General features: G+C 44.9%; 1 protein-coding gene across 1 annotated transcript in view; it reads right to left on the bottom strand.

Annotated features, from left to right (window-relative positions):
* Positions 1–213: 213 nt before the first annotated feature.
* ppp1r7 (protein phosphatase 1, regulatory (inhibitor) subunit 7) overlaps positions 214–12,222 on the bottom strand; it is a 41,442-nt gene continuing 29,433 nt past the window's right edge. The window contains exons 7-10 of the mRNA XM_067995620.1: positions 8,705–8,821; positions 8,015–8,119; positions 4,530–4,616; positions 214–694 (exon numbers count right to left, since the gene is read on the bottom strand). Of these exons, the coding sequence (XP_067851721.1) occupies positions 518–694; positions 4,530–4,616; positions 8,015–8,119; positions 8,705–8,821 (486 nt within the window). The 3' untranslated portion in view covers positions 214–517. The remainder of the gene's footprint in view (positions 695–4,529; positions 4,617–8,014; positions 8,120–8,704; positions 8,822–12,222) is intronic.

The following is a 12,222-nucleotide window of genomic DNA, read 5'->3' as shown; positions in this document are numbered from 1 at the left end:
ATGGGAAACCTAGCCCAGCAGCAGATGTACTCTGCTAACACATCGCTGGTAGTCTGCTTTGCTGTGTACTGCCTATTGTTATGCCCCCACTTTAAATAGCCAACTCATGGTGCATCAAAATAACCCACTAGCTCTTCTCTCTGAGGCACATTAGTAAAAGGGAGGGGGCAGATTTCTACCTCCATTTTTGCAGACTGTACAAATTAAAGTCCATGCATTTCAGTGCTTTTAATGTTCATTCCTTACCAAAAAAAGAACAAAGACACATTTGCTCCTTACAAGCAAAGGATGAAGTTCTGGGTCAGCTGAGAAACTGTGCAAGGCTGCAGCATACAGGATGAACCAACCAAAACACAGGAGTACGTTCATCAGACAGGATTCAATAACAAAATCATCATGCACCGGGTTATTTAGCTATAATTTAGTGCTTTTTTTTAATCAAATACTTTAAGAGCAGTCAAATAAAACACATGGAGCTTTCTCCAAATGAGTCATTGATGAGTAGGAGCTCCCTCTTTCAGAATCGGATAAAGGTCGCATCGATCTGTCGCACAGAGGGGAGGGACAAGATTACTTTCCGCCGATAATGAGTGTCCTTTTGCAGTGGGTTACCCTCAAGATACACCGTCTGTAGATCTTTGGCATTCTTCAGCTCATCGAGATCACTCCAGTGTTCAATTAAATTATCGTTCATCTGAAAATTCAAGGGAGGGGAACTTTTCAAACCCAAGTCAAACACACTATCTCAGGCAACATCGAACACACTGTTTTTTCATAAACTATCTGTGAGGATTCATCACAAAATGATCCTTCCTTCTGCTTGAATTTAAAATGAATAATCATGGAAGGAGGCCATTAAGGCCCATGGTGCCTGTGTTGATTCTTCAGCTCGAACTATCTGCTCTAATCCCATGCCAGTGGACATTGTTAATGGCTCCCTTTCAGGCAAAAGCACCATCCATGACTCATCTGTCTGCTCCAACTACTAGCCAGTCTCTTTCCTGCCAGCTCCAAGTCCATGCATCCCAAAACTCACTGTTCAAATTCCTCGAGTCTGGCTTCCAAGCTGCTCATCCAGAGTTAGGAACATAGGAACAGGAGTAGGCCATTCAGCCCCTCATGCTTGCTCCGCCATTTGATAAAATCATGGCTGATCTGTGATCTAACTCCATATACCTGCCTTTGGCCCATATCCCTGAATACCTTTGGTTGCCAAAAAGCTATCCATCTCACATTTAAATTTAGCAATTGAGCCGGTATCAATTGCCATTTGCGGAAGACAGTTCCAAACTTCTACCACCCTTTGTGTGTAGAAATGTTTTCTAATCTCGCTCCTGAAAGGTCTGGCTCTAATTTTTAGACTGTGCCCCCTACTCCTAGAATCCCCAACCAGCGGAAATAGTTTCTCTATCCACCCTATCCGTTCCCCTTAATATCTTATAAACTTCGATCAGATCACCCCTTAACCATCGAAACTCTAGAGAATACAACCCCAATTTGTGTCATCTCTCCTCGTAACTTAACCCTTGAAGTCCGGGTATCATTCTAGTAAACCTACGCTGCACTCCCTCCAAGGCCAATATGTCCTTCCGAAGGTGCGGTGCCCAGAACTGCTCACAGTACTCCAGGTGCAGCCTAACCAGGGTTTTGTGTAGCTGCAGCATAACTTCTGCCCCCTTGTACTCCAGTCCTCTAGATATAAAGGCCAGCATTCCATTAGCCTTATTGATTATTTTCTGCACCTGTTCATGACACTTCAATGATCCATGTACCTGAACCCCTAAGTCCCTTTGGACAGCCACTGTTTTTAACTTTTTACCATTTAGAAAGTACCCTGTTCTATCCTTTTTTGATCCAAAGTGGATGACCTCACATTTGTCTACATTGAATTCCATTTGCCACAGTTTTGCCCATTCACCATATCTATCAATATCCCTTTGTAATTTTGTTTACATCTGCACTGCTTACAATGCCACCAATCTTTGTGCCATCGGCAAACTTAGATATGAGACTTTCTATGCCTTCATCTAAGTCGTTAATAAATATTGTGAATAATTGAGGCACCAAGACAGATCCCTGCGGGACTCCACTAGTCACATCCTGCCAATGTGAGTACCTACCCATTATCCCTACTCTCTGTCGCCTTTCGCTCAGCCAATTTCCTAACCAAGTCCGTACTTTTCCCTCGATTCCATGGGCTTCTAACTTAGCTAACAGTCTCTAATGTGGGACTTTATCAAATGCCTCTGGAAGTCCATATAAATAACATCCATTGACATTCCCCTGTCCACTACTTTAGTCACCTCTTCAAAAAATTCAATCAGATTTGTCAGGCACGACCTACCTTTCACAAATCCATGCTGGCTGTCCCTGATTAACTGAAAATTCTCAAGGTGTTCAGTCACCCTATCCTTAATTATAGACTCCAGCAATTTCCCCACAACAGATGTTAGGCTAACTGGTCTATAATTCCCCGGTTTCCCTCTCTCTCCTTTCTTAAAAAGCGGAGTGACATGTGCAATTTTCCAATCTAGAGGGACAGTTCCTGAATCTAGAGAACTTTGAAAGATTATAGTTAGGGCATCTGCAATGTGCTCACCTACTTCCTTTAAAACCCTGGGATGGAAACCATCTGGTCCTGGGGATTTGTCACTCTTTCGTGCTATTATTTTCTTCATTACTGTTGCTTTACTTATGTTAATTATTTTGATCAGATTCATGAATAACATCCACCTTGACTGTGAGTGTAGTGCATTACCCCTCCTTGGCCTTAACTTCTCTTCAGTGTTTGATACGTTCAGCCAAGCCATCTATCTTCCATTGTTTACCTCTGTGGGACTGCCCTTCCACTCCTACCTGTGAATGCAGCCAGAACATCCCCAGCAATAATTTCTCTTCCCACCCTGATATGGACACTTCCAGAGTTCAACAGCAACTTGTATTTATATAGCGTCTTTAACATTGTAAAACGTCCGCTCCGCGCCCCCGCCCCCCCACAACAACCGAGGATGTCTCCTGGGCCCCTCCTCCTCCTCCTCTTTAACAACATGCTGCCCCCACAGTGATGCGATATCCACAGGCATGGTGTCAGCTTCCACATGTATGCTGATGCCATTCAGCTCTATTATTCCGCCACCTCTCTCGGCTCCACAAACACCTCTGTGTTGCCTGTCTGGATGAGCGTTAACTTCTGCCATTGAACCAAAGCCATTTGGCTCTTACCATGAACTCTGCTCCCTTGCCACTGACACCATCCTTCTCTCTGGCCATTTGCTCAGACTAAACTGGACCATGAAATCATGGCATCCTGTTTGACCCACAGCCCACATCCATCAGCAAGACTACTGTCACACGAGCAACACTGTCCAACCTCTGCCTCTGCCTCAGCCCTGCTGTCAAAATGCTTATCCATGCTTTTATCACCTCTAGATTTGAATACTCCAATTCTCCTCTTGCTGGCCTTCTTTCCTCCACAAACTCCAACTTTCCCAGAACAAAACTACCCATATCCTGTCCTGTGCTAAGTTCCACTCACCCATTATCCACGTCCTAACAGGAGGACAGGGAGCAAATGTTGGTCGAAGTATTACTTCTAAATTCCTTCTCATCAAATCCCTCCATGCCCATGCCCCATTATCTCTACAACCTCCTCCAGCCTTACATCCCCTCCTATACAATTTCTCCCTCCCGCTGTCCTGTTACTCCACCTTCGGTGACACAGCCTTCAGCTACCTCGGCCCCACTCTACAAAAATACTTTCCCAAAACCCTAGACATCTCCACTTCTCTCTCCTACTTTAAAACCCTTATCAAAGAATCATACAACAACTTGCATTTATATAGCGCCTTTAACATAGTAAAACGTCCCAAGGTGCTTACAACACAGGAGGCGGCCATTCGGCCCATCGCATCTGTACCGCCTCTTCAAAAGCCAATAAATTGACCAAGCTATCAGTCGCCCCTCCTAATCTTCATTTTCTTGGCTCAGTGATCATTTTCCCATCTCCTTCTGTGAAGCATCCTGGATTTTTTTTAAAACATTAAAAGTTACTTTTTAAATGCAAATTGCTGCTCCCTGTATCCTGAGAATTGCTAATATATTTATCACCTACATGATGCTGGCCATTCAGTAAAATGTTGAAAATATTTTTTATTTATCCCCACTCGAATGACATTTTTAATTGGGATTTGAAAGTTCTGCTCACGATCCTATTGCCAATGAAGCCAATTACTGTCCATAAAACACACTCTTCACCCGGTCTCAGTTTTCATATAACTTGCACCAGTGTTTTGCAGCCATTTCCTAAAGCAAAACAGTGTCTGTTGGACACCAAAGTCACACAGAGTCCTACAAAATATCTTACATATCCTGCACACCTGAGCTGTAGGCCAATCTGTCCATGTGAAATGGTGCCCATTATATTCAAAACAGTTTCAACAAAGAACCTGCTCCTCAAATATAAAATTAATCTGGGCAGATGCCCTTTGAGATTTGTATTGCTCATTAGAGGCTTGTTCAAATAAACCTACCCAGAATTCCTGAAGTTCTGTCAGGTGACTAATATTTTCAATCTTCTTGATCCTATTGGTTGCTATGTCCAACGTAGTTAATTTTTTCTGGAACAGAAGGACAGACATGTAGATAGGTCACATGGGAATCAAGCAGTGGCGGTGTACACAAAGCCTTCAGTAATAAGCTCTGTGCAAAGTACAGCAGCTGGTACGGAGTTTCACAGACAGCATGAAAACCAGATGCAGTCACACCAGCGTGTGCGCATGGGCGAACAACGGAACCACTAGCTTTGATCGCAATGTCATGTGTTCATCAGCACTCAGTGAAAGACCTCGAGGATTCTTTTGGCCAGCCAGATGTCTGACATGCGCAGAAATCCATCACCGTGAAGAGTCTGAAACCCAAGCTGCCGAGAAGCCTACACATCTAGAATGTATTTGCTTGATATGGAGTGCGCACACTCTTCCCCATGGAAACACAGCCCACTTACCAGAGCCAAAGCTTAGGGACCCCCTCCGCAAGTATGTGTAAGGATGCTGCTGGAGCGTAACTATCAGCTACCATCCAGGGCACTGGCTTGCAGAGTTATCTGGAGCCGAGTGGGAAGAGACCCAGCTCCCAGCGACAGGCCTACTCATCCAGGTTCCATTAGTGAGCCCTGAGGATTGGTCAGTCAAGTGTGTTTCGGAATACTGCGGACCTATCTGGTTTAGGTATCAAATTAACTAATCTACCACCAAGGGCAGGCTCCAAACTTCCATCACCAGTTCTTGGAACATACTTGATCCCAGCTTACAACCTCAAAGAACAAATATTGAAAAAAAATTCACCTTCTTCCACAATCTAAACTTTAAACCACAACATTGTTGGACTCTTTCACGAATATATATTTTTCCAGTTTTATATTTTGTGTTGAATGTTTGAGATTGGTAAGATGTCAGTGCTGGAGAGTGGAAGAATTTTCTACTTTTTGTAGCTAGTGTCTAAAACAGGTAATCCCAGGTCAGGTATGGAACAACTTAAATGCAGAGTAAAACTGCCCCAGTAATGTGCTTACCTAACCACAGGAGAACTCCCAATGCATCAGAAAATCTGCATACCTCTGAAAAGTGGCATTTTAGTGCTGACTTGTAAGCTGTTTTTTGCCATGGGATTACACCTGTTACTAACTGGATTGAGACCACCCAGGGGAGCTTCAGGTAGGATTACAGGGGAAGAGAGAAGGAACAGATTTTGATTCGCTCACTCTGGATACGAGGTCAGCTAAATTTGACTAGGGGGTTGAACCTGTGACCTTCCAGATCCACACAACTGTGGAAGACCGTACGGTTCACTTAATCACTGGAGCAATCTATATCTATTACATGTTAAATTTTGTACCAAGGCCATGCAGATTTTTGAGAAATCGAGTACCTGCTGCGCTTGTAGGCCATGCTATGAAAGGCATTTTCACAGTGTGACGGCAATAGCTGTTATTTTACAGTTATAGTGTATTTTACCGCGATTGCCTTCGAGGTCCCATTAAAATCGGTCAAAATTGTTTCCAGGTGCCATTTTTTTTCCTCATTAACAAATTTCTAATATGATGGCTGAGACGCAAATTTGTGAATGGTTTCTCGCAGCTCGACATCATGTTAGATCTTTATAAAGTGATTACTCCATACAGGTCTTGAATCCTTTGAATTTGTTACTTTTACTTTTATTGACTAAATATTGTGTCGCATCACTACAGGCTTTAAGATATTTGCTTCATGTGTTTGAAGCACTACACGCGTCACCTTCATGCCACCTATCACCACCGTCCACTCCCGATCCCCAAAGCTTCCCCAGGCAGCTGCAGGTCTGTTCTCAGCCACCATTGGTTGTCCTGTTAACTGCTCAGTCATTCTCCCAGCTGCTCCCTGCCCCCACTCTCCTCGCACATCCTTGGTTTCCCAGGTAATTGTTTGGCAGCAGTGTTCCTGCCTCACTCGTCAGTCAGATCACAGGCCAGTCAGCAGTGTTTCTGCTTCTGCTTGTAGTACATTAAAAATCTTATATCTGCAAGCACCTCCTGTCAACATCCTCCAGTCACCCCCGTTATAAATTCCCATGTTCACATTTATAAAGGAAACTGCCTGTGCAAACTGGTCATACACCATCCCGACTTCATCGCCGTTCCTTCATCGTTGCTGGGTCAAAATCCTGGAACTCCCTACCTAACTGCGCTGTGGGAGAACCTTCACCACCCGTGCTGCAACGGTTCAAGGCGACGGCTCACCACCGCCTTCTCATGGCCAACTAGGGATGGACAAGTGCCGACCTTGCCAGCGATGCCCATATCCCGACAGTTAATTTTAAAAAAAAAATTCCCACCCCAGCAGAGGTGCTGCAACTCTGGATGGGAGGGTATAATTACAGTATGACAAGTTTACATAGGCAGTTGCTGTTATAAATATGAACATATGAATTTACAATGGAAATATAAGAGTAAGGACAGAATATAGGACTTTAAAAAGGGACAGAATTACACTTGTGCACCCTGGTCTAAATATCAATTATATCAGCCGTGACTCAGTGGGTAGCACTCTCGTCTCGGAGTCAGAAGTGCCCGGGTTCCTGAGACTTGAGCACATAATCCAGGCTGACACTTCTGTGCAGTACTGAGGGAGTGCTGCATTGTCAGAGGTGCCGTCAAACCCAGGCCCCATCTGCCCTCAGGCGGACGTAAAAGATCCAACCGTACTATTGCGAAGAGCAGCAGGGGAGTTTTCTCTGTGTCCTGGCAATAATTATCCCTCAACCAACATTACTAGAACAGATTATCTGGTCATTATCACGTTGCTGTTTGTGGGTCCTGGCTGTGCACAAATTGGCTGCCGCGTTTCCTACAATACAACAGTGACTACACTTCAAAAGTATTTAATTGGCTGTAAAGTGTTGGGTACGTCCTGAGGTCGTGAAAGGCGCTACATAAATGCAAGTCTTTCTTTTCTGTTATTGTCTAACCCCACGTCACCCGAGGACTATACCTGTTCTTCACTCTCCATGTGAAATGCCAGGGAAGACCGACGATATGTATATTTACCCATGATGTAGAGGTGAAGAACTGCATGATAACCCACTGCACTGTCTAGTCTTTTACTAAAGATTTAGAATATTTTAGTTCAAGTTGGACCTAGGCCATTCAGGGTGATGTCAGGAAGCACTTCTTCACACAAAGGGTAGTAGAAATCTGGAACTCTTTCTCTCTCCCCACCCCCCCAACAAAATGCCATCGAGGCTGAGGTCAGCTGGAGCTTTCAAGACTCAGATCGATAGATTTGTTAGTTAAGGGTATTAAGGAACTATGGCAGGTAAATGGAGTTAAGTTACAGATAAGCCATGATCTAAATTGAATGGCGGAACAGGCTCGAGGGGCTGAATGGCCTCCTCCTGTTCCTATGTAACTCTGGTGATTTATTACATAATGAATGAGCGTTAACCTGTGCACGGATGTGAACGTGTTGCGGCAGTGACTCACATTGTTCTCCAAGCCCTCAATCACCTCTATGCCATTGTGACTCAGGTAAAGCTCCTGCAGATTGACCAGGCCTTGCAACCCTTCTATCTTCGTCAGCCGATTACTCTGCAAGGAAAAGTTACAATGCATCAGGACCAACCATCAGTACGGACGAATCAACAAACAAGGGAAGTCAGTAGCAAGTTAGCCACTGAAACTCCATTTTTGGTCAGCTGTGTGCCTAATGTGTAGAAACCCATCAATATGTTTCTCCCAACTAAATTGCTAAGATTTCCACACAAGTATTTTCTGTTTGATGTGAATGTCTCATATGGTTACTCCCCACTTACTGGACCCCGGAAACCTTAGGTGCAGGTTTGAAACAGCCACGGGTTCCCCCACCTAAGTATTCATAGGGGTACTGCAGGCGTTTGACCAGGTAAAAGTATGAAGCTTCCTGCTGATGGCCTGTCCAGCTGGCACCACCCTAATAGATGTAGCACTGGCTTGCAAGGTTATCTGGAGCCTAGCCCAGCAACAGGTCTACCTCTCCAGGTCCCAGTAACAAGCCAAGCCAGCTGACTAATCATTAGCCGCACTCTGGTGTAGTTGCTCAGATATTGGATTAGAGACCGTCAACTCGGTTCCAATATCCAGCATATTGGACGGTGATTACCGGCGATTACCCGCGCACCGAGGGCGGGGGATTACCTGTATACTGAGGACGGTGAGATTTGTCAGCCCATCCAGGTTCTGTAATTTGGTGATTTTGTTTTTACCCAAAAACAAACTGCTGAGTTTCTTCAGATTTTCAATATTCTCTATAACCTGTTAAAAATAACAAAAATTGATTTAAAAAAAAAAATATTCCTACACCCCCTCCTCAACCCATCGATATCAGTCTCTGAATACTGATCCCCTCTCCTGCCTAGCACCGTCCGTCTCTGGACGAGTCGGTTCGCACAGTGTGATCGGAACAATCTGGGGTACATTCAGTACACCAACACTTCTACCCTCCTCGCTAACCCTGGAGCCACACTCCCATGGGTAACAGCATCATTAAAGGCCAGACCTGTGCGCAGAAATCGAGCTATTTCAATAAATAATCATTTGATTCCACACACGCCACTTTGTTACAATAAAACAAGAGCGCACAATACTATTGGAGCTCTGTTTTTAAGTAACATCAGTCAAAGAATCTCTGAAATAGAATAGGATTTTCAAATTTCTGAGGGATGCTCTTAAAATGAAAGACATTTATTTTCCCCGTTTCTCGGGAAGTCTACAGGACAGTTCAATAATCATCCAGTACTTTTGTGCAAGCAGCCATTTTTCAAATTATTTTAAACAGGGCATCTGCAGGCCACTCCCTTGTAAGGAGGCGGTGGACGGGACAGGAAGAACATCCCTTTTCATCACTGACCAGGCGTGGGAACCCTGCCTAGTTTTTCTACTCCCTACTCCAGGGGCACTGAGGCCAATGGCAGTGCCCAACCCCTCTACCCTCACCGTCTGAGATCAGCTAACTCAGCACAAATCAAGGAGTAGTGCTCCGGTCTTCCTGCTCCACTGTGTTCAGTAAAACAATGAGCGCAGCATTGAATCACCACATCAAAATCAGGAGTCATATCTTACAATAAATTCCTTTTCCTCAAGACAAACTGAAGGGACCTTTTTACTAAAGATTAGTATCTTCAGTATTGATGTACCTTCCAATGTTCAATACAAAATAACTATAATATCTTCTCACCCGCACAAAAGCAGATCTCCGAGCATTCCTCGTGGTAAGCCAAAGGATGCGGTATTTTAATGACAGAAGTGTTACACCATACAGCGCACAATGTATTAGAGCAGATTTTCTGCGGCCAATCATCGCAGCTTCAGGGTATCACTGCAGGAGTTCCTCGGGGAACTGTCCTCAACTAACCCCATCAGCTGATTCATCAATGACCTTCCCGCCATCAGGGTCAGGAGTGGGGCTGTTCGCTGATGATTCGTGTTCAGCTCCATTCACAACTCCTCCAATCAGCCCATGCCAGCCTGCAGCACGATCTGGTCAACATTCAGGTCTGAGTTGATAAATGGCAGATAACAGTCATGCCACGTCACAGTACCAGGTAATGACCATCTCCAACAAGAAAACGCCCAACCACCTCCTCAACCTCAAGTGGCAGCACCATCCAGATCCCAGGCAATCATTGATCAGAAGCCACAAGTGCTCTTACATTGAATGTACAGCACAGAAACAGGCCAATCGGCCCAACAGGTCCACATGGTGTTTGTACTCCACACTAGCCTCCTCCCTCCTTATTTCATCTAATCCTATCAGCATATTCTTTTTTCTTTTATTCGTTCATGGGATGTGGGCGTCGCTGGCAAGGCCAATATTTATGGCCCTCGTGGGCCGCCTTCTTGAACCGCTGCAGTCCGTGTGGTGACGGTTCTCCCACAGTGCTGTTAGGAAGGGAGTTCCAGGATTTTGACCCAGCGACGATGAAGGAACAGCGATAAATTTCCAAGTCGGGATGGTGTGTGACTTGGAGGGGAACGTGCAGGTGGTGTTGTTCCCATGTGCCTGCTGCCCTTGTCCTTCTAGGTGGTGGAGGTCGCGGGTTTGGGTGGTGCTGTCCAAGAAGCCTTGGCGAGTTGCTGCAGTGCATCCTGTGGATGGTACACACTGCAGCCACGATGCGCTGGTGGTGAAGGGAGTGAATATTTAGGGTGGCAGATGGGGCACCAATCAAGCGGGCTGCTTTGTCCTGGACGGTGTCGAGCTTCTTGAGTGTTGTTGGAGCTGCACTCATCCAGGCAAGTGGAGAGTATTCCATCACACTCCTGACTTGTGCCTTGTAGATGGTAGAAAGGCTTTGGGGAGTCAGGAGGTGAGTCACTCGCAGCAGAATACCCAGCCTCTGACCTGCTCTTGTAGCCACAGTATGTGTGTGGCTGGTCCAGTTAAGTTTCTGGTCAATGGTGACCCCCAGGATGTTGATGGTGGGGGATTCAGCAATGGTAATGCCGATAAATGTCAAGGGGAAGTTGTTAGACACTCTTGTTGGAGATGGTCATTGCCTGGCACTTGTCTGGCGCGAATGTTACTTGCCACTTATCAGCCCAGGCCTGGATGTTGTCCAGGTCTTGCTGCATGCGGGCTCGGACTGCTTCATCATCTGAGGGGTTGCCAATGGAACTGAACACTATGCAATCATCAGTGAACAACCCATTTCTGACCTAGAAATGGTTGTGAGCGGGGAGTCAGAAGGGAATAAAATTGAGAGCAGCAAGAGTGGGGAAGACCCAGGGGAAATCTACAATACAAATAGTACAAGCAGTTGTTCAAGAACAAGTGAGAGGGAAAAGCGTAGAGCAGCAGAAAGAAAGTGTACTTTAGGCACGACAGATAAAATAAAAACTAGAAGGCGTAAGGCGATTAACCCAGCATCAAAGCTGTGGCAGGGTGTTGGGAACCTGAGCAGGGAGACAGAGGAAAGCATGTCAGGGACAGAAGAAGGTATGGAGTAAAAGGTAAAGTGTTAAAAAAGGAAAAAGCAGGAACTAAGTGTCACAAAACATATTTGAAAGTTCTTTATCTGAATGCACGTAGCATTCGTAACAAAATGGACAAGTTAACAGCACAAATAACTACGTCTGGGTATGATCTTGTGGCCATTACAGAAACATGGCTGCAGAGTGACAACGACTGGGAATTAAATACGCTAGGGTATTTAACAATTAGGAAGGACAGGCAGGAAGGAAGGGGAGGTGGGGTGGCTATGTTAATAAAGGAAGGAATCACTGTAATACAGAGAAATGATATTGGGACAAAGGATCAGGATAATGAAACAGTTTGGGTAGAGATAAGGAATAATAAGGGGAAAAAAACACTAGTGGGCGTAGTATATAGGCCTCCTAATAGTTGCAACTCTGCTGGAAGAAGTATTAATCAGGAAATAGTCGGGGCACGTAATAAGGGAACAGCTATAATTATGGGGGATTTTAACTATCATATTAACTGGACAAATCAAATTGGGCAGGGCAGTCTTGAGGAAGAGTTTATTGAGTGTATTAGGGATGGATTTCTTGAGCAGCATGTAACTGATCCTACAAGGGGGCAAGCAACCTTGGACCTGGTCCTGTGTAATGAGCTAGGATTAATTAATAATGTCCTAGTTAAGGAACCCCTTGGAATGAGTGACCATAACATGGTTACATTCCATATCCAATTAGAG

This window comes from Heptranchias perlo, chromosome 13 (genome assembly GCF_035084215.1).
Source record: "Heptranchias perlo isolate sHepPer1 chromosome 13, sHepPer1.hap1, whole genome shotgun sequence".
Classification (NCBI taxonomy): domain Eukaryota; kingdom Metazoa; phylum Chordata; class Chondrichthyes; order Hexanchiformes; family Hexanchidae; genus Heptranchias; species Heptranchias perlo.
The sequence above is the reverse complement of the archived record's forward strand: the minus strand, read 5'-3'. Positions and strand labels throughout refer to the sequence as shown.